At 40.3% G+C, this 22,779-nt stretch overlaps 1 protein-coding gene across 1 annotated transcript in view; it reads left to right on the top strand.

Moving 5' to 3' along the window:
- LOC104162640 (ankyrin repeat and KH domain-containing protein 1-like) overlaps window positions 1-22,561 on the top strand; it is a gene marked incomplete at both ends in the record, with an annotated part of 41,203 nt that extends 18,642 nt beyond the window's left edge. The window contains 14 exons of the mRNA XM_009701417.1: window positions 4,925-5,070; window positions 5,222-5,333; window positions 6,171-6,316; window positions 7,792-7,934; window positions 8,380-8,593; window positions 9,806-9,981; window positions 10,667-10,829; window positions 11,984-12,079; window positions 12,378-12,494; window positions 13,467-13,641; window positions 14,052-14,505; window positions 17,215-17,361; window positions 20,492-20,641; window positions 20,946-22,561. Coding sequence (XP_009699719.1) covers window positions 4,925-5,070; window positions 5,222-5,333; window positions 6,171-6,316; window positions 7,792-7,934; window positions 8,380-8,593; window positions 9,806-9,981; window positions 10,667-10,829; window positions 11,984-12,079; window positions 12,378-12,494; window positions 13,467-13,641; window positions 14,052-14,505; window positions 17,215-17,361; window positions 20,492-20,641; window positions 20,946-22,561 — 3,855 coding nt within the window. The remainder of the gene's footprint in view (window positions 1-4,924; window positions 5,071-5,221; window positions 5,334-6,170; window positions 6,317-7,791; window positions 7,935-8,379; window positions 8,594-9,805; window positions 9,982-10,666; window positions 10,830-11,983; window positions 12,080-12,377; window positions 12,495-13,466; window positions 13,642-14,051; window positions 14,506-17,214; window positions 17,362-20,491; window positions 20,642-20,945) is intronic.
- Window positions 22,562-22,779: the final 218 nt, after the last annotated feature.

A 22,779-nucleotide genomic window follows, 5' to 3' on the forward strand; every position in this document is an offset into this window, starting at 1 on the left:
GTTTGTATTAAGTCTACTTCAGAAGAACAGAAGGGTTAAATCAGCTTTTTCCCCTCTGCACTGAAATAGCTTTTACTCTTGCGATGTAAGAGGCAAATTTTTCAAAGCCTTGGTTGAGACTAGTTGTAAGGGAGAACTTGCATTTCTGCAAAGCCTCAAATCTTTATTTCGCTGACTATTTTAATTGTGACAGTATACATAAATGGAGTATTTGTCTTGCCAGTCTGCTGGCATGGTTTGTCAGCTGCTAGGTGGTTGATGTCAAGGTGCAAAGTGCTGGAAGTCTTGCTGGCTTTCAGTCACTGGTAGACATGTACCTGAGTCCCCTCTTTTGTAAAAATAAAACAGAAGTAACTGAGTAACCTTTGAAAAGTCAGGTAGAACCTAAAAGTGAAGTAGTTCTTTCCACTCCGGAATGTTTTGGTTGTAATGGAGTTTATTTAGATGTGCTGAAGCAAAAATCTTGCAACTAATCCTGTCTTTGAAGATGTGACTGATTACAGTCAAAAATTTAATTGGGTTTACAGAAGAGATATAGATGTTATGCAGTGTAGAGTGGGAAAGCAATAAATTACTTTGGATCACATCTTCCCAAAGAAGAAGAGATTTTTGGATCTAATTTTCATTACTCAGTACACATTTGGTTTCTTGAAGCATCTTGTCTTGCATAGTTGGAGTTTCATTTCTGTTGACATTATGCATTTACTGTGGTAGATTTCTTAGTTGGCAGTATCTGAATTGAGGCTTTTTTGCTGGTTTAGAGTATTCAAGATGAGGAACTTTCTTTGTTGTCAGATTTTGTCTCTAGTTGGAATATTTTTATTCCTGTTTGTTCTACTCGGCTGGTATTTTTAGTCAGGAGGTGGCATCTCTATGTGCTCCCATTTGTATACTGAAATTCCAGATGTGTTTTCAGAAACTTTATTAACTGTTATTCGGTTCTGAAATTCTGGTTGTGGTTGGTTATGCAGAATTGTGGTGTTTTAAGATAATGATTTGGAAGGTGACATCTGAGTTACTGTATTTAGGATTGCTATTTGGAATAAAACTGGTTACTAGGATAATCTGGAGTGAGAAATGGTGACTCATCAAATGACATGCGGTTACCAATGCACAAAAGCCTCTGTGCAGTAACATGTTAGTGAGGAGCTGTGTGGACAGGCTGAAAGACTGCTCAGTCATGAAAAAATATCGTTTTCTTTGTCCTGACAATCCCAGTTCCTTTGAGGAAAGGGGAACTGAAATCCGAGTCCAGTATTTGTGAACGTCCACGCTTACAGCATGACAGCGGTTAGGTAGATGCAATTTCAGACCACAGCTGCAATCTCATCCAGACCTGCTTGCTTGAGGTTCTGCCAATGCCTCCAGAGTCATACTTAGATAAAATACCAAGTCCTTACTTTCTTTTGTTTTACTCGTATTTCCTGTGATATTTTTTCATAACTTTGGAAAATAGTCATCCATGTCTGTGGAGACCTGTCCTTGACTTCACACTGATTCAAAGAAAGTGCCTTTGGAAAGTTGCAAGCCCTTCTTAAAATGTGGGGAACCTGGATTGTGTCATGTGCAGAATAAATTTGGGTATTTTTTTAATACAAGTCTTTTGAATATTGAAGACTATGGAAACATCCAAAGCAAAATGTCACAAAATAGATATTTTACAAAGACCAGAGATACACATTGTGAAAATTGATTTTTATTTGTTGTGGGTTTTTGGGGGGGTTTTTTTTGGTTGTGGGTGTTTGTTTTTTTTTTTTAATCAATGCCTGGCTATCTGTGTTTATTGGTACCCTTTCTGGTGAAAAGACAAAACTCCTGTTCAGTAGGAAGCAATCTGCATGTTGAAAAGTGTCCCCCTTGTCTTCTCAGAGGGTGAAAGCTGCACGTTTTTCTAGTCAGTTAAAATCCTGCACAATGTCATAGAGATGCTGAAGGTGATCATCCCTCACGGTTGGTTTTTATGCCCTCCAATTAGCCTTTCCCCTTGGAGTTGTGGGCAGTGCCAGCGCTGCTCTCCACCGCAGAGCTGCGGTGCTGCAGTCGTTCCTGCATTAATGCAAATTATTGAGATGAAAGTCTGGGGTGGGTATGGTGGTATTGCTCCTCGGGGAGACTGCGCTTTAGCGTCTGGCATTGTGAGTATGTATGACCTGCTAAAGACTAGTGATAGGCAAGATGTCCTCCACTTCCCTGAGGCCGGTGTCAGAGCGATGAAGCCATCCCCAAGGGCATGACCGGGCTCCTCCTGGTAGCGGAAGGCAGAAGCAGAGAGGTGGCCCTCCAGTTGTGTCCTGTTGGTAGGATGACCTCGTCTCCCTGGATGGGGTTTGCAGAAGCAGTAGCTGTCCCACGTCCCGTGATCGAGGTTAGTAATCCAGAAACGGACTTGGGGAAGTACAAGTTAACTCCAATTTCATACAAATGTATGTGAAGGGATGTTGGAACCATTGTTGCAAGGTCATCTTTGAGTTAAAAATCTATATGTTGTTGTGTAATTTAGGTTGAGCTAAATCAGCCCCATGAAACTGGAGGTAGAAGTTCAGACTTGTTTTGCTCCACAGAGCACAATTTACATTGATGCTTCATTGGGCCAACTTGCCAACCACACTAAGGCAATAGAAAACTACACTTAAAAAAAATCCTAGTTTTGTAAACTCAGTAGTTATAGAGATGATGATTAATCACTGCGTGTTGTAGGACTATTTGTTGTTAGATTTTACTTTAAACAAGAGTTCGGGATATTGGTACAGGGTTTATCTGCATTTCTACTGTCATCGGTGTTCTTCTCTCACGTTTGACGTTGTTACTGTGCACGTGAAACGCTTAGCGCACACTCATATGTTTCAAGCACATGATGAAAATCTGAAGTATGCAAGAAATACTTGGACATTTCCAGTCAGTGTTGTGAAATGTAGAGAACTTGTGGAACCTCTAAGAGCAACACTGAATATATTATGTTAAGGACCCTTAAACTGGCTCAAGTGGAGTCTGTCTGTGCACCCCTGCTTTGTATGCACTGCACATCCAAGTGTTTTTAGATATATCTATAGCTACAAGACCTGAAAGCATTGAACCAGTGTCCTTCATAAGGAAGGACCACTTTTATTTAATACAAGTCCTTAACGAGGGTGATTTGGTGTCTTGTATTTTGGAAGGAATAATCTTTAGAAATCCAATTAGTATCTTGCACTTCAGTGCATTGAGCAAGAAAACAATTGTATTGCCTTAATTAGTGCTCATCTGCTGCTATAAGTGGTAATTCATAGTAAGCAGATGAAGCGTGGGAGCTTTCGTATTTGAGACTTTTAATACAAACCTGGTTTGGTCGTGAAGGTTGTAATTTGAAGCAAAAATCAACTCTGAATTCAGATACAATACTTTGTTGCTTAAATTTGTAACCAAATGTTAATGCTGATTTTTACCTATGTGCCAAGTAGAATACTTTACTGAAAAAAAAAAAACCAATTGAAAACTGTCATCTCCCAAAATTTCAGTGACAAACCTTGCCCCTTGTTTCCAGAACCCAACTGAAGTGACCCATCTGAACTTGCTCCAATCTGTTTCCTTTGTCGTGCATATACAGTCCTATATGCAATCCTGTAGCTTGAATTAGCGATCATGTTGAGGATTTTTCTAAGACTTTTCTATCCGCACTGTTTTCCTGTGAGTAATTGCTGGTGTGAAATTTGTCAATGGAATCGGGAAGGTTGAGCTGGGAAAGGTTTGCAAAAATTTCTCTCAAAGTCATACGCAGGTTTGAGTTCCTCCTTCATCTTCCCTTATTGCTTGAAACACTTGGACAAAAGCAAAATACTGCTACTTGTTTCTTACCTGCAGTTGTTAGTGTTTTCTATCAGTTGCTTGATCCGGGAATACTATAAAAAAACTGTGTGTTTTGGAATAATTAAAGCTAACCACATATTTCATCTAATGAGGCTGCACAGTATAGAAATTTGACAATCCAGCAGTGATGATACTTGTCAAATCCAACCGCTGTAATAGCATGATTACTATAATTAAAGAGCACTTGTAGCTGGTGCATAGCTTTGTTAGACCTTCCTGCCAAGTAATCCCAGTTGAGCCTTAGATTCATTTGGGCTCCTCTCAGACTCTGATTTAGTTACAAAGGCAGGCAGAGGTCTTGGCCCTGCGGTATGTATGTGCAGGGATATTTTGGTGCTTGTTCTGGTAAAGCTTCATTTAAAATTAGTTGAATAAAATCTGATTTTCATTTATCAATTTTTTTAATTTTTTTAATTTTTTTTTTTTTAAAAAAAGAAGATGAAACTGCATTCCTTGTGTCCCTGAGCTGTGCTTATCTTCAGGATGAAATCTTTTGCAGACTGTGGATCAATCACAATAAATTTTAGGGAACACAGTTTTCAGCTTGCTTATTTTTGTTAACTGCCCCCTCCTGTCTACTTCTCTTCTACCCTTTCTGGGTTAACTCTGAGACATGATTAATGGTGTAACTTGCTGTCCGTCATCCTGCTTTGAAAATCTTCTCTGGAGACTAGGTGTCTACATGAAAAACTTTTGAATTCCAGAATGAGACTCTGTTTCTGAACATTAGATTTGTTTTATCGCTAAAATCATTTACCTGCTTAGACTGAACATATGATTGAACTCTAACAGTGAAGGTTACAATTTGAGAAGTATAACTAATTATCTTTGTAATTCATATGGACTAATTCATAAAATTATTTTCTAACTTAATGCAGTTTGGAGATGATGCTTACACTATTTAACTGCCGGAAAGCTTCTTTGCGCAAGACACCAACTCATTTGTTTTTAGGAACGGTTAATTTGTTTCCCCCCATTACTGTTTTGATATTATACTGTTGCAGTTTTATGGGACTAAATATTTTTCATATAAAATGTGGCATTCCTAAGACTGGATTAATAACATGGTGTTACTTTTCAGCTGTGAATAGCAGAGTGCCCAGTGGCTCCACCAGCTCCTCGCACACTACCGAATCCCCTACACCTGAGCCTTGTTCACAGGCATCGAGCAATGTGTCCTCGCAGTCAGTGCTCCCTATGTATCCTTCAGTTGACATCGATGCACATGTGAGTAATTGCAATTGTTTTTGAGTGGATTTGCTTTCTGATAAGTTTGAAAGGAAAAAAATTAATTTAGTACTGTCTTTAAAATGTTAAAGTTCTCTTAAAGTATTTTTAATTTCTGAATATCTGCTTCTTCTTCTTCTCAACTGTGAAGACTGAAAGTAATCATGACACTGCTCTGACCCTTGCATGTGCGGGAGGTCACGAAGAACTTGTATCTGTACTGATTGCACGTGGTGCCAATATTGAACACAGAGACAAGAAGGGTAAGCTAAAACAGTAACACAGTTTAAGTGTGAACTACAACTTGAAACAGCGAATTTCAAATTGGGATTTGGGATTCTTTGCTTCAAAAAAATTACCAAAGGTTGCAAAAATGTAGAATTTCATTCTTGCACTTCATGTAGAAATATTGGCCATATAAAACCAGTGACATTGCATGCCTTTCTATCTGTATTTTTGAAAGAAAGTGCATCTGAGTGATATCTTAAGCAGATTTGCAAAATGTGAAGCACTTTTGTCCTTATGATTCACCCTCTGTGAAAGACCATAGCATACTGGATAGAGCAGTTAATGGGGGTAAATGTCAAATCTTGGCTGACAAAGCTAATGGGGAGTAGTTGTCAGGTTGTGTATCATATTGTTCCCAATAACAGAGTTTAGCAAAATATCAAATCTTTTAGAGCTGAGAGAACAGAAACACCATGCCGCTCTCCTTGGAACTCATATTGACCACTGGAAATAAGTGCAGTGCAGATGTTTTCACTTGTTCCTTTATTAAATAGGAATTAAGTGGAAAGCCATGACTTCCCCAGAGAGATGGGTTGGTTGGAACTTAATCCAGACTGGTCAGTGCAATTGCTGTTTAGATTTCTTTTGAAGAACCTTTAATATTTGGCTTGAATCAGAGCCTAGATGTTTCAGGGTCAGAAGAGGGCTAGGAAAGGGTCTGACATTGTGGCCTATACCAGGAAACCCCCAGTCTGAGGAGACATGCCTGATCAGTAGAAGTCATTGTGAATCAACCCTTTTGTGCATTTGTGCTCCTTAATAAAACTTTTGAGATTCTCAAGGTTGCTTTTAACATGATCTCTTGTTACTAGGTTTTACACCTTTGATTCTGGCTGCAACTGCTGGACATGTTGGTGTAGTGGAAATTCTTCTAGACAAAGGTGGGGATATAGAAGCACAGTCTGAGCGCACAAAGGATACTCCACTTTCGTTGGCATGCTCCGGTGGACGCCAGGAGGTACAGACATATTGGTCCTCAATGGATTTGAATTGGTTTTTGTAGATAGCTTTTAGTTTTTTGTGCAGTGGTGTTTTTTTTTTGTTGCTGGTATAATAAATTATCCTTTTTCTAGAGGGTTTTTAAGCTGTGTAAGTGTAGCTAATTTAAGTCTTTTACTTCCTCCAAGAGGAAAGGGAATGTATTTTTTCCCTTGGCTATCCCAGTTTTGTTAGCTAATGGTTGTTATAACTTGCAGTCATTCTTCTGTCGATGTATCCTTGCTAGATGAGTACGTTTAATGAATAACTTTATTCACTGAACACTTCCCTTATACATCCTCCCCACTCTCAAAACTAAAACAGCCACTGCAGGCACAGAAGGACAGACGCTGGAATTTTGTGTTGGCAGTATGTGGTTTTAGTGGTAATGTGCAGGTCTGATAAGTGCAGATGCAATGCAGGGTGCATTATCCTAGTCTTTTAAGGATGTTTCCATTTTCTCTCAGCTTTTTTTTCTTTTTTTTTTGTCCAAATAAGATTTGTTAAATCCTTCCTACTTTAGTCATGGGCATACTAGCTTAGAAGATGGCATGGAGATGGCAAAGAGCTCTGTGCCAGATACGGGAGTGGGAAGTTTTGGAACTTGTAAGGATTAAAGCAGGTGGCCAAAATTGGAAGGTTTCCACTTTGACTTTTGAATTGCAGATCTTTAACAGTAAAAGTGCTGCTCACAAATAGAGAAGGAGATCAATGTGGCCTGTGATAACATTACTTGCTGAACTACTTAAGTCTTTTGTTCTCCCTTTTTATTTTTTTTTCCCTTATACCAGAATCTACGTCTTATGTTTCTGGCTTAGCAACTTGTGAGGCAGGCTTTTTTCTGCCTTATTTGAAAATCACCTGGCCTATGTTAGTAGTAAAATGAGGCCCCCGACTGTTTTAATTTTTCCCCCTTTTGTTTCTCTTAAGCAGCTTCTGATAGAGGAAAGAAGTCCTTCTTCATGCTTGTTCCATTAACATCAGCCAGTCTGATTTTTACTATGTCTTCTGTTGTGAAGACCATATAATACAGATGGTCAAACTTGGCTCAACTGTCATTTGAATTAAAGTTGTGGGAATTTCCGAAAGAGACACTCAGACAGTGCGAGACTTTATGGGAGCGGGATAGATCCCTTGTTTGCAAACTTAAGATTGACAGGAAGAGCTTCACTTTAAAGCCTTGCCTCTTTGACTAGGTAAAATCTTTTTGGAAGACAAGTGCTGCACTGCTACAACCCACACAGATTAGCTGATGTCTTCATCAGTTGCTAAGTCTGTACAGCGCATATGTAAAAGTAAAGCAAAAGAGGGTAGAGGTTTTCCTGAAGAATCTTATCTATTGACAATGGAAACTGGTAGCATACTGGAAGGTTTGAACATGTGATAATATCCATTCAATTCCAGGATAATAGCGAAGGTCACAATACATTTTTAATATGCATGCTCTCTTTTCAGGTTGTTGATTTGCTGTTGGCCCGGGGAGCAAATAAAGAACATAGGAATGTGTCTGATTATACACCATTAAGCCTTGCTGCATCTGGTGGCTATGTTAATATCATCAAGATTCTTCTCAATGCTGGGGCAGAAATTAATTCAAGGTAAAGTGCTCTGTACACCAGATGAACTGCAATATAGCACAGGCACTCCATTGTTGTCTGTGTGGTATAGTGATATATCTCTATCACTAGAGAAAGTTAAAACTGCAGCTGTGCTAGAAGCATGTTTTTTCTGATTAAATCAGATGCAACCTTGATTTTTAGTATATGTAGTTTAAGGCGCTTATGTGCTTCAGCCATCTGAATGTCTAAAAGCTGAAATGTATTTTCCTTGTTTATAAATTGCAATTGTCTATTGCATGTAGTTACTCTGATGGTTTCTCCTAATCAATTCAAAAATGCTAGTATTTTAGGTCAGTGTTTGTATTTGTATGTTATATGTTCCTTTCTGGCTTACAACAAAATATTTGGTTCCTCTTAAATGCACTTGCATTTCCCAGAGCCTTCCTCTGGTTCTCGGAACTGCAGTTTGTTTCTTTCCCTTTAGGACCGGGAGTAAGCTAGGTATTTCTCCTCTGATGTTGGCTGCTATGAACGGCCATGTACCTGCTGTGAAACTGTTGCTTGATATGGGTTCTGATATTAACGCCCAAATTGAGACCAACCGGAATACAGCCCTCACCCTGGCCTGTTTCCAAGGCCGAGCAGAGGTGGTCAGTCTGCTTTTGGACAGGAAGGCCAATGTCGAGCACAGGGCAAAGGTAACTGTGTGAATTGCCTTTCATTATGACTTACTTCTAACAGGTGATTTCTCTGAGTTGTCATGTTTCTTCAAATTTTCCTGTTACTTTGAGCATCTCCAGGTTCAGAGGACTTATTAAATGTTCTGAAATAAGTTTGTTTTTTTTTTTTAAAAAAATCAATGATGAATTTTTTGCATATAGGGAAAAGCTGACTAGTCCTTCTGAGTTCATAATGAAACTTAGATTGACTCTTGTTCTGTAGTACTGAGAAGCTTTCCAGGTTTAATCTTGACGTGATACTTGTTAACAGAACAGATACACATATTTTTACGTATGAGTGAAGTGTAGGCAGGAAGAGAATAGTGTTGCTTATAGTGATTCTCATATAGAACAGATTTCTTGTCTACAACGGAAGTAGTGCAGTCAAACTTTGTAAAGCTTTTACGTTGCTGTAGAACCCTTGGCTTCAGTACTGTGACTTTCTGTGCCTCTGAAATGCTCCACAGGTCCCATCCTTTGGTACTCTGGGACAGCTTTGTGTCTCCTGCCATAAAGCAAGCTTAAAGCTTGCGTAGACAGCCAGACTGATTTCCCCAGCACAAAGGAATTTTTGGTAACTCCTAAGGCTGCTGAAATAATTGCTGTGTCTGTCTACCCCGCCTGCTTCTGGAATGACTGTGGCTGGAGAAAAGGGGATATGGATAAAAGCCAGCTCTCAAATGGTCAGTTGGGCATGTTAGCAGCTGGTATAAGTTTATTTAACAGTCTAGCCTGGCAACTAAGTTGGGCCCAGATCAGTCTCAGTGCTAAGGGAGGCTAGAGAAAAGCTATAAACCCAGTTTCTGAGCATTTTTGTAGAAACACTGGTGTCTTCATTTGGATCTGTTCTAACCTCTGTTTTAGAGGTCCTGTTGTAAACTTTGGTTTTGCTGTTGAGACAGATATCTGGTGGTACTTGGTCAACAGTTTGCCTGGGTTTATATAAATCAAAGACCCAGAGTATTTGGGTTTTGGTTGTGTTTTTAATTTGTTTGGTTTGGTTTTTTTGGTGGTGGCTTTGGTTTGGTTTGGGTTTTTTTTTGAGAAAGAGACTGCTTGAAGTTAGGCTCCTAAACTAAATATAAGCAGCTAAATAAAAAAAATCTGATTTCTCTGTGTAGAAATCATTTATGTTTTATCCAAAGTATATCGTACAAATTTCATACCATATAACCCATTCTCTTTGCACAGACTGGTCTCACACCTCTGATGGAAGCAGCTTCAGGAGGATATGCAGAGGTTGGAAGGGTTCTCCTTGATAAAGGAGCAGATGTTAATGCTCCACCTGTGCCTTCCTCAAGAGATACAGCTTTAACAATTGCAGCAGATAAGGGTCACTACAAGTTCTGTGAGCTCCTGATTAATCGGTAAATTATTTCTTCTCATAGTGGCATGTTTGTTCTGTTGCTGTATTCCTCTGTGGCAAGGGTGCCTTTGTTTACATTGCCTCGTGTGTCTGAGAACAAAAGGGAATGGGAAGCTTTGGAATTAGGATGTTGCATCTGTTCCCTGCTCTCCAGTGTTACCCTGGAGTATACTGCTACTCCGGTGTTAATTAAGCTAGGCAGGCAGCTGGGACCACAGGTAAGCAAACAGTGTCTGGCTTTGCAGCTCTGTTGGCTGTGTATTACTCCAGCAATTCCCACATGAGCATTTCCCTACTGTCACTTCTGGGGCAAAGCCTGGAAGTAGCTCTTGAGCTCTTCAAGCATGACCTTATGTGCTGCTAAAATCTTAAGAGGCTGCTTTGTCCTGTGGGTAGTCACCACGCTAATGATAATTTAAAGGACCCATGATTGCTAGTTGCATAGCTGTGGTGCAGTAGGCTACATTAAGTGAGTGTTTGTTTCTGTGAGGAAGGTTTAAATAATCCTGTGTCACTACGTTGCAGATTAAACAGCAGATTTCAGGGACGGATATTCTCTATCTAGCTACTATATTTCAGTAATTAAAGTTATATGTCTAATTGTACTCTGATCTTTTGTGATCTTACTTCCTGACTTCCACCTTTACTCATACCTTTTTTCGCTTGGTTACACTTCTACTTTTTAGAGGAGCACATATCGATGTTCGTAACAAGAAAGGAAACACACCTCTGTGGTTGGCAGCTAATGGTGGTCACTATGATGTGGTTCAGTTGCTTGTGCAAGCAGGAGCAGATGTGGATGCTGCAGATAATCGGAAAATTACACCTCTTATGTCAGCGTTTCGCAAGGTAGGAGACCAACTTAATTTTCTGTTTCAGTGCTAAATGTTTTCAAACAGAGTTTCTAATTTTAATCTGAATGCTTGGTTTTGGAAGAAGAAAATATAACACAGCAAAATTACTATTTTGATAAAACGCCTACTTTAAAGTAATCATAATCTATGTACTTCACGCAGATCTAGTTTTTGGGAGGTAAAAAACTTTGTTCCATAAACCATGTTAACTTTATTATTTCCAGTTATACACTGTCCAAAAACTTTCACTGTTTGAGATTTCTGTTTTGAGATTACCATAGCCCCCTCTAAATTTCTGCAGGTTATAGTAGTTGTTTCAGTCCTGCTTTTGAGATGAACAAAATAGTCTGTAATAAGCTGTCCTGTTTCCTTTGTGATTCTCCTGTTGTGTTCCTAATTTGTTGTTGAGTGGGACACTTGGTGTAGTCGGCTCTTTTGTCACTGCCTTTTCTTCTTGGCAAGAAGAACATTGCTTTGTGATGGTTTCACCAGTTATGTTGTTGGTCACAGGGAACAGAGCTATAGCCAAGGAGTTTAACTGTAGCTGCTTTGCCTTTAACAAAATATCAAATAAGTGTACAGCTATTTTGACAAATGGCAATACTAAGCATACCACTAGCTGTCCCTCAGTTGCTTTCAAATTACTTCAGAGGCAACAGCTGGATACTTTCTGTGTGGTTGCAGAGTGTACCCCATCAATGAGCAGAAGAATGTGTTTGCCAAGATAATATTTAGGTGGCTCAGTTCCTTGATCAGACTTACCTTGTAATGGAACAATCTAAATTAGCTTCGTGGCGTAAGTGACAAGAGAGTGGGTTGGGGTAACAAGTGGAGTCTAAAGAGGATCTTCTTGGCTGTTACTAAAAATGGATACAGCTGCCTCTGCCCTGGGGCCTGGTTTGGTCCTTGTATTTTAAAATACAAAAATTATATGTGGGAGAGGTGGTCTTTGCCACCATGATGTAGAACAGCAGACATGCTGTCAACACTGAGCAAACAGTAACTACCTTTCTTCCAAACAGCAGCTTACCAGAAATATTCTTGCTTATTTTTAGTCTTTTATATTGGACTAAGGATATCAAACTTGTATTTTGATGATGAATGTTGACAATTGTCTACAAGAGATTAGAATTTTGTTTGCTATTCTAGGGGCACGTGAAAGTAGTTCAGTACCTGGTGAAAGAAGTTAACCAGTTTCCTTCAGACATTGAATGCATGCGATACATAGCGACGATAACTGACAAGGTGAGTTTAACGTCAGGAAAAGACCCTGTCCCTTATTTTCAGCGAAAATATACATGACATTCTTAAGTGTACAAAAACTGAATGTACGTGTTTGCTTAAGTATAGTTGATTTGGAGGTTTTTGCATGTCTCCTTTTTAATACAGAAGTTAAAAAAATAAATCAGCATTTAGAGTCCTATTCTGTTGAAATAGTTTGTATGTTTATGAATACAGGGAAGTTAATCTCATGTTTGTAGAGCAAGCCTCACTCCTCAATTTTAGTTTATTATGAAGGTAGTAAAACAAGTTTGCGTTCCAGGACCTGTTGAAAAAATGTCACCAGTGTGTGGAGACGATTGTGAAAGCTAAAGACCAGCAGGCTGCAGAAGCAAATAAGAACGCAACTATATTGCTGAAGGAGTTAGACTTGGAAAAAGTGAGTAGAGAATTGCTGTTGTGTAGCATAATGATTTGAGCTATGTATTAATTTTTGGCTGTATTTCCTGTTGGTGCTTCTTGGGGCAGTAGTTCTTCATGCTGTGACTGTATGTGCTTTCCTTCCTCTAATATACAAAAAGTGAAGCGTATACTGAAGATGGCAAACTAGAACTGACTTCTGCTTAGCTGCTCCGTTGTCGTTTCTAAGAAAGCTTGGACTTGGCAATTGTTACGTTAGGTACTAGCTCTCTTGCGTGACTTCAGTGCAGATGACGTGAATAAGGGAGATCTTCAGTCTCGGTGGTGTGTGATACATGGTATGTTACATACTGTGTAAGACCTAGTCCATTAATGTAAGCATTTTATGGACTTCTACTCAGTGTTACAAAGGAGAGCCTCCAAGCTGCCTGAGAAGCTATATGGAATTGAGCAAATAGTGGGGAAAATCAACAACTTCAGTGAGAATACTGTGAAGTGTCCTACAGTAATGCAGACACTTCTTAAGCACTCTTTAGTGGGCTCTCTTAATGGAGGCTCTTACAATTTTTGACAAACAAGTTTCATATTAGTTTATTAAATTTTCCGGGTTGCTGACTTGTTAAACACCTATCAGTTGCTGTGCAAAGCTACAGTATAGCATAGTTGACTTCACTCATTCCATATATCAGAGAAGTGGTTAAAAGGGTAGCAGTTTTGTCTGTAAAATACTCTGAAAGATCTTTTTGAGTCAAAGATGTGAATAGTGCTGCAAAAATATTAGTGAGGTTATTAAATGTTTTTTTGAGAAAGGACTGAAATGATGAGAACAGGTGCCCTGTTTCTGTGTAATGATTCAGTATGTGACAAAGTCATTCTAGTTCATCGTGCCCTCCTTTCTTTCTCCCCCCATATTTCTAGGGAAGATCTGAATTATAAGTATAATTTAGTCTGTGCAAAAATGTTTAAATATGGATCCTTTTCTCCTACATAGTCAAGAGAGGAGAGCAGAAAACAAGCTCTTGCAGCTAAAAGGGAGAAAAGAAAGGAAAAGAGAAAGAAAAAGAAAGAGGAACAAAAAAGAAAACAAGAAGAAGATGAAGAAAACAAGCCTAAAGAAACTCTGGAGCTGCAAGAGGATGATGATGAAGAAGAAAATGATGATGAAGGTAAAGAACAAGTGTTTCTATGAACAATGTAGTTGTGGGGGTGCCTTTGTTTAACCAGCTAGGTAGGGGAATCTGTTTGAAAGCTGGCTTCTCTGGTACTGTGACATTCTTGAATAGCTTCTGCCCTGGTTCTTCCCTCTGCAGTCAGAGTTCCTGGGAAAACTCTTTTGTTCGCCTTTTTTTGTCCTGTGTTCGCCTTTTTTTTTTTCCTATCCGCTCCTCCCGATTGCCCTTCCCCCCCCCGCTTTGTTCCCAAAAGTCTTTCACTCTTGGAAGATTTATAGCTGAACACAGTGCAAATAGCCTGACAGCTCAGCAAAGAGCCTGACTTCAGCTGTAGTGTCTTCAGTCAGAGCACTGCTTTCTATATTTTGTGGGTTTTGATTGTCTATCAGTTGTTTTTCTTTCAGTGGAGCAAGAAGTTCCTATAGAGCCTCCTAGTGCAACTACTACAACTACAATTGGAATTTCTGCGACTTCAACTACTTTCACAAATGCCTTTGGGAAGAAGAGAGCTAATGTGGTGACTACCCCCAGCACAAATAGAAAAAATAAGAAAAATAAAACAAAAGAGACTCCTCAGAATATGCAGATAATTTTGCCAGATCAGCATATATCTCTAGCACAGCAAAAAGCAGATAAAAATAAAATAAATGGAGAGCCCAGAGGTGGTGGTGCAAGTGGAAATAGTGATTCAGATAACTTGGATAGCACAGATTGCAATAGTGAAAGTAGCAGTGGAGGTAAAAGCCAAGAGCTGAACTTCACAATGGATACAAATTCCTCTGAGCGGCGCTATGCCTCATTGCTTATCCCCTCTCAGGAAGAAAAACCAAGCACCTCTGCTTCAAAAACACCAACAAGGTGAGACTGTTGTATTGCTTCCCTGTTGTTTCACAAGGTTTTACCTATGCCAGTGTAAATTTTCTGTAATTTAAACTTTACACCAACTGGTACATTCCCAAAGTCTTGAGAGACTGAGTTTGCATTGTTTGCATAGCTATTAAATGATACTGTCAAGTTTGTGGAATGCAACCTCTTTAAAAATGGTAAAGATTAGAAAATTTTTTTTTTTGGCATTGCTGGCTAGTTTTTAATACTACTTTAGCAAAGCAGCCAGTTTTCTTTTTGCACTGTTTAAGCATCCATGTTGCACTGTCAACTTTATTAGAATAGATTTTAAAGTGAATAGACTGGGAATTTAAAAAGGAAGTGCTAGCTTTATTTATAATCTATTTGCAGAAGTAGTTTCATTACTTTTTGGTTGTTTCATGGTTTCATCATTAACTCATTTGAATTGCAATCTGTTTGTTTTAAGGAGGGAAGAAGTTGATGACTCTGAGCATTTCACCTGCCAGGTTGATGGCCAGTTTGATTTAAGCTTGTCGAGCCAGAGGTGAGAGTCAAAGGAACGCAATGAATGTACAGGGGCCATATGAATGGTTTGGAAGATCATTCAGTTGCCAGGGAATAAACTAATAACTTTTATAACACCAGTTTCTGAATAGCTTTTTGATTCAGACCAATGACCTTAGATCCCATCTGAATCTGTAGTCTTTGCTTATTTTTACATAAGTAGCATGAGTCTGATGCTCCATAGTTTTATTTTTTCTTTTCTTTTTCCTGCATTAAGGGAGGGGAGAGGGTATGGGGGTTAATCTACAGGACCTGGCTGACTGAGAACCCAGCTTCAATAAGAACGCAAATGTTATGGGATCAAAAAAGGGTAGCAAGTGAGAGGGCTATTGCCAGACTGATTGAGGCACTTGTCTGGGAGTGAGAAGAGGGTTGGGATTTTTTCTTTTCTTTTTTTTTCCTCCCACATTAAGGTTAGGTGCAGAATGAGTGGATTTGTCAGCCCTTGTGGTTGGGTTGTGTGTGTTTTGGATTACCCTTAGGAATGTTAGAAATTGGATTTTGTCTGTGTTCTGTTTTATTAACATAAATTGTTTCTGCCTTGGACCTTTCATCCAAGATGTCCTGCAAAAGACTTGGAATCCTGTGCAGTTCACTACAGCAGGACTAACTAAATGCATACTTCTAACTCCTTGTTAGAAGTGGTGCTTCTGTTAGATAAAGTACACCTGAGAAACAAGACAGTATATAAATAACAAAATGGGGCTAGTATATTTTATTAACTTCTGCAGGTGCTCTTTGGCTCTTGCACTAGGCATACTTTGTCTGAAAATCATTTCTAAATTTGCTCTTCCTGAACTCCTCTTCTCTTTAGTCATAGACATGCCGATGACAAGGCTACTGTAATTGAAACGTAAAACTCAGACTTCATAACGATGCTTTTCTGAAAACATACCTAGACATTTTCAGACAAAGCAGGAAAAAAAGCTTTTAAAGTCTGCTCTCGAATCGATGGATTCCACAATGGACTTAATTCTCTTCTTTCATATGCATTTTTTTGTTCTCTTTGCCTCAAGGAGGACTTAGAGGGCAAGTTCTCCATAGAACTTCAGATGCCTTGGGCATCTAGCAGGGAGCTAGAACCTACTAAGGTAAAGAGAGAAAATGCTCCCGTTTTAACAGGCATATTGTCTAAACATTGCTTTTCATATAAACAGTATGCTTGGGTTACTTAAGTGTGGATAGATCTCTGAGGTTTGTATAAAGTGTAGTATAAACAGCAGTTTGCCTGCAAGAAGACGCAATGAAGATTAAATGCTGTAAACAATGGGGAATAAAATGGATGAATAAAAACTTGCATATAGTGAAGAGGAGGAGTGATGCTTAGCAGGGTAACTGAAGCATGAGGTCCTCTAAATTTTCCAGCTATGCCATAGATTTGCTGGGTCGAATCACATGAAAGTAGTTTTTCGATGGCTTGTGAAGGTTGCTGCCTATGTTTCAGTGCTGCAGATTAACTTGTGAGCTCCCAGTGCTGGTTTTTTTTTTTTTCACCTCCACATAGATCAGTTAACCTAACGAGATTGCCTGTTCTCTCTCTTTTTCTCTTTTTCACTCTCACCCAAACTTTGCTTTGTTTGTATCGCTAGACTATTGCTACAGCTGTATTAGTACAGGTAATGATATTTGGGCACCTGCTTCTGAATTGATGTCACCGGGACTTAAATACATAAATGTATTCAAATATCTGCGCCTCAGTTATCCATTCATAAAATGGGGAGTGAGGGGTAGAAGCACTTCCCAGGCAATCTGTAACAATGAGAGCTGAAAACCAGATATTTTCAAGTATTTAGTAAGAAAGAGACATTATTACCAAAGTACCTTTTCTTAAAAAGCTGTTCAAAAAGGAGAACACAGTATAGACACATAATCAGGATGTGCCTAAGTGGCTGTGTACTGCCTGTTATAAACTAATTTAATCTGATGTCCTTAGTGATTGTGGTATTACTTCATGCAGTTTAGCACTCCACTTTTTGGAGGAAGGGTATAGACTGTGGACTAAAAGGTAAAAACCTATCAGTGAAGTCACCCAACAGTTGTTCAGGTAGAAAATAAGAGTGAAAACAGTTCATGCTAGTAGTTTGAAGCTGCACAAATGTATACTGTAACGCTGTCATTTTACTCTGTAAATTGTAATCAGTACATTTCTGTTCCCAGACTTGATGGTGAAGGTCATTCAAATTCTTTGTCAACTACTTATAAGCCTGTTTCCCTGCCTCTGACCTCTCCAAATGTAAAGCTGAATCTAACTAGTCCAAAAAGAGGCCAGAAAAGAGAAGAAGGCTGGAAAGAAGTGGTTAGAAGGTAAAGACTTTAATTCTACATTTTAAAACCGTATTTGAGCTTTTTAGCTTTTAAATAATTCTCAAATATAGAATGTCCAGTAACCTTATTTAAATAGTTAATTGTATAATTAATTTATAAAAAAACCTATGCCCCTTACTCTTGCAATGCTGTGAAAACAAATTGCAGTCCTGATTTGTAGTAACTCCTTGCTAACTTAATATCAATATGACATGAACATTTTATTTGGCACAAGGGTTTTCTTTACCTGTGACTTCAGTGGAGATAAGATAAAAGGGGGAGGGAGCAGGTGGCAGTGAAAAGCCCCTACAGCAGATGATTGCTTGCACATGAACTAAAGGCAGGATGGATGTTAGGAGAGGAGAGGTGGATGATCTCTTCAAGGCAAAAATTCATTGTGCTTTGGACAGTGACCTTGATCACTGATTCCATGGAAAATTTTGTCACCTTAAAGGGAGTGCTAGAGGTGCAATTAGATTTAAAGATTTTCTGTAAAGTGGACTTTCCATTTGAAAATGTACTGGTTTTTACAGTATCTTTTCTGTAACCTTTATGATGTCTCCTGCTTATAACTAGAAATGATCATCTGGCTTTCATTTTTTGTTCCCTTTGTCAAAAAGCAATACAGCATGAACATGCAAGTGTCAAATGGTTTGGGTGCACTTACAATGCCCATCGTGCTGCTTTTGTGTTCTGCAATGGAGTGACTAAATATGCTTATTTTAAGGAATTTTAGGCTATGTGCAAAGACCGTAATTGTACAGAGAATTCAATGCATTCAGATTAGTGGAAGTCACAGACTCTTCTTAATAAAGGCAGTTTAATCTGAAAATTGAAGTGTTTGAACCCTTAGAGTTGGTTCGGTCTCTGCCTTTTGCTGCGTTCACGAACGGGTTCTCCACTGTGACATGGCCTTGCTAAATGTATGGTTGCAGATTGCCCACCCCTTGGTGAGTCGTGCAGGCATGAAACCATTAAACAGGTGGCTGACTTTTCCAAGGGCGGCGCACAGACCCCGCCATTGACCCTGGAGCTGTTCCATCTCTCCTGGGTCTCTTGAGTTGCATAGTCTCCACTCAGCTGCTTGGTTGGGTATTGTCTGCTCTTCTACTGGAGATGATAGGGTTCTAGAGATGGCATCCAAAATCTGGCCTTTCCTCATCCCTGAGGAACTGGGCCTTGTGTCATAAAGAACGTGTCCATGAAGTGTTCTGCACTGATGTTTGCTGTGCCCTGACTAATTGAAGCATGCGTCCTGCCAAAGAGCTTTTTGATGACTTTAGATGCATAGGCAAAAATGCCTGGGAGCTGCATGCCTTCCTCTCCTAAAGTCTGTCCTGGTCTCAACAGGAGTCCTCCTCCTTCCCTCTCCCCGTGAGTAACCCCTTGGCTAGAAGGGATGTCTATCAAAGAAGTAACCAATGAAAACATCCCTTCTGCCCTTGACAGGCAAGTAGGCAGAGTTTTGAAAGACCCTCCCCCTAGCAACACTCTGCAGCCAACACCAATTGAGCAATTTCAGCTGCAGAGAGGAGGGCGCTGCTGTTCAGGAGCAAAAAGGTACTGTTTTGGGTACTTCTCAAGGTAAAAACCATCGAGCCTGGCGGGGTAGGGAGGGAAACAGCAGTGGGTGATGGGTGGATGGGGGCCTGGGCACTGTGGTGAACTCTCCTGGAGGAGGAATGTCTCCATGGGTGGTGGAATAGAGTTCATAGTGGGCTGAGTTGGAAGCAGACCAAGGTATGGTTGGAAGTCCTGTGAGTAGTGTGGGTGTATCTTGAAAGTTAGGTGATGATGGAAGCTGTGGTTTGGGGAGTGAGTGACTGGAATGTCTAGCTGGAGAGAGGAGCCTTGGGGGTGAAGGGGGGAAGAAAGGCCAAAGCATGAAACAGCCTTGGGAGAGAGCTGGGTGCATGCACTGAGAACCTGGTTTCTGGGGATGGGGAGGGTTGTAGCATGGCAGGAGAACGGGAAAGAAAAAACACCTTGGCAAGAGGAGGTGATGCTTTAGAACATTTCCATGTATTTAGATGTTTAAAACAAAATGGATTTCCTTTAAATTCTATTAAGTGAGAAACAATTTCCTGAGGACCAAGTAACTTAAAAGTTTCCAAGACTGGAATAGCTTAGGTGAAGTTGGCAGCCTTTTCAGGGCATAATGGTGATCAGAGTGTAGCACAGTGTTCAGAGGTGCCTGCGCTTTGATCACAGTGGTTTCTGAAACCCCTTTGAATCCCCTCTAATTGTTCAGTGCTGAACTATTGCACATCACTGGCAAGCTTGGAAGTGATGTATGGGCTTGAGAGGCCCAGCCTTTAAAGTCTGGGGATGATGGTGACCCAGATAGACCTTGGCTGGGGTCTGGATGCAAGCATAGCTTGTGTTCAAAGACTTTCCAGTACCACATACCTGTAATGACCCACCAATACCATGTGAGTTAGAAAAATCCTAAATTTATTTATTTCACTGAACACATGGGTTACAGTGTTGTGGCCTGACAGCAAGCCTGCTTCTGAAAAATCTGTGCTGCCTTCACAGTGGCTTCCAGCAGCTCCTTAAATCACAGAACTGCACAATTTAGCTGTCTGCCATCCACCCTTGTGTAGTGTCACCAATAAACTTTCAGATCTCAAGGTAGTCTGAGAGGTGGATGCTAAAGGGGTTGTGAATGCAAGTGGTATTACAGAGCTGATCACTGGGAAAACATTGGAAAACCACCTTCTCCTTGCTATAAATGCTCAAAGTAGCTAGACCATGGGCTTATATTTGAAGCAGTGCTATTTATGTAAATTTAGGATGATAAGCTAAGGATTTGTCTCACTTTGAAGGTACACAAGATAAGATAAAATCCAAAAGTGTTTCTGAAGCAGTGTGAGGCACATACATCTGTGTTACAACAGTGGTGGAATAGATGCTTCTGGAGAATCCTAGTCAGGTACTCAGGATGATGAGTAATTTGAGTGGGCAAGTTTTAGAGAGGCTCCAAAGGGTGAAGAAAGTATCAGCAGAAAATGACTTGCTACCCTGAAACTTAAGAATATTGCTTCAGCCACCTGTCAGACAGCAAGGAATTTTTGTATGCCTTTAAATTTTGAATACATTTCACAGACTTGTGATCTTTGTGATATAGGTCAAAGAAATTATCTGTCCCAGCTTCTGTCGTATCTAGAATAATGGGAAGAGGTGGGTGCAACATCACAGCAATTCAAGATGTCACTGGTGCCCATATTGACGTTGATAAGCAAAAAGATAAGAATGGAGAGAGAATGATCACTATAAGGTACAGTATCTAGAAATGGAAGTCTTGAGTTAGTGCGCAATGTCACTTATTGTGAAGTTTGTTTGCTTTTTAAGGCGGGACATTTTTAGCTTCTTGGCACTAGAATAGAACATATATTACTGCTGCCAAGATATGGTGAAGGTCTACTTCAGCGATAAACCTTTAGATGCGCAAAAGTCAAGAAGTAACTTATTGGAGTAAACATGCAATAGGCTTGCAGATCAGTATAAAATTGACGCTATGGAATGTTGCACAAAGTGGGAGTTCCTTTTGCACATGATAAATATGTTTGTATTTAATCTAGGGGTGGTACAGAGTCAACGCGGTATGCAGTGCAGCTCATCAATGCCCTTATTCAAGATCCTGCCAAGGAACTGGAAGACTTGATTCCTAAAACTCATATAAGAACACCTGCTTCAAGTACCAAATCAATCCATGCCAACTTTTCATCTGGGGTGAGCACTGTGACTGCTTCAAACAAGAACTCCTTTCCTCTCGGAGCACCACCCCTAGTCACATCGCAGTCATCAACACTATCTACTTTCCAGCCTACTAACAAATTAAACAAGAATGTCCCAGCCAATGTGCGCTCATCTTTTCCAGTGTCTCTTCCTCTAGCTTATTCTCACCCTCATTTTGCCTTGCTGGCTGCCCAAACTATGCAACAGATCCGGCACCCTCGCTTACCTATGGCCCAATTTGGAGGAACTTTTTCACCTTCACCGAACACTTGGGGACCATTCCCAGTGAGACCAGTTAACCCTGGCAGCACAAACAGCTCTCCAAAGCATAATAGTTCGAGTCGCGTAGGTAGTCAGAATGGAAATATTTTACAGACGGAGTCTCCTGGATTAGCTACTTCTAGTTGTCCCATTACTGTCTCTTCTGTAGCTGCTTCCACGCAACCGCTGTGCGTAACCAGTAATCGGACTCCCTCTTCGGTCAGAAAGCAGTTGTTTGCCTGCGTTCCCAAGACGAGTGCTGCAGCAACAGCAATCTCAACTGTGACGAGCACCTGTAGCACTCTGCCTTCAGCTTCTTCTGCCCCCGCAAACAACGGGCAAGTGCCCGCAGCATTTCTGCCATCTAATGCTCCACAAACACAGCATTCTGCACTTAAAGCGGACTCTTTCTCGGCTGTCTCGGCACCCAAAGAGAAGGTGTCAGCGCCAGACCAGCCCACTGCAAATGTGTGTGCACCATCTTCGGCTGCAAGTAGTTGCAGTATGTCAGCTAGCAGCAACTCAGGAGTGACCGAAACTCGCCCGTCGAGCAGCCCTGCACCGCTAAATAATGTCCAAGATGAAATACTGCCAACCAGCATGTCAGAGATCAATCCTTCCATGTCAATGCCTTTTTCATCCAGCTCAGAAACTACTGCTTTAAGCTTAGCGTCACCCAGGTCAGTTGTTGCAGATAATCAGGACAACAGTAACTTACCTCAAGTAGCTGTACCAGCACCTCGAGTTACTCATAGGATGCAGTCCAGAGGTTCTTTCTACTCAGTGGTACCAAATGCAAACCTCCATCAAGATCCTCAGTCTATTTTTGTTACGAATCAAGTTCCTTTAACACCTTCTCAAGGTCCACCTGCTGCAGTGCAGCTTTCATCAGCCATGAACATTATGAACGGTTCTCAGATGCACATTAACCCAGCAAACAAATCATTGCCTCCTACCTTTGGGCCAGCAACGCTCTTCAATCACTTTAGTAGTCTTTTTGATAGCAACCAGGTGCCAGCTAACCAAGGATGGGGAGACTGTCCACTGTCTACCCGAGCAGCAGCTGACCCATCTTTCACTGTTCAGTCTACCTTTCTGAATAACTCTGTGCTAGGACACGTGGAAAACGTGCATCCTGACAACTCCAAGGCTCCTGGTTTCAGGCCACCTTCCCAACGGGTTTCGACTAGTCCTGTAGGTAAGTCATTAAGGTCATGCACTGGGCAGAATTCTTTCTCCAACCACTACACTTCATCATTTCAAACTAATTGACAAGTAGTTTGCAAATGACAGGTAGAGAATACTAATGTAATGAGGATGGCCTATTTTTTCCAAGTACTCTTTAAAATGTTGATGATAACTTTCCCCCCCCCCCCTCTTTTCTTCAGCTCTTCTAGGGTGTTAGGTGTTGGGAAC

Source organism: Cariama cristata, unplaced genomic scaffold (assembly GCF_000690535.1).
Source record: "Cariama cristata isolate BGI_N322 unplaced genomic scaffold, ASM69053v1 scaffold36545, whole genome shotgun sequence".
In the NCBI taxonomy this organism is placed as follows: Eukaryota; Metazoa; Chordata; class Aves; order Cariamiformes; family Cariamidae; genus Cariama; species Cariama cristata.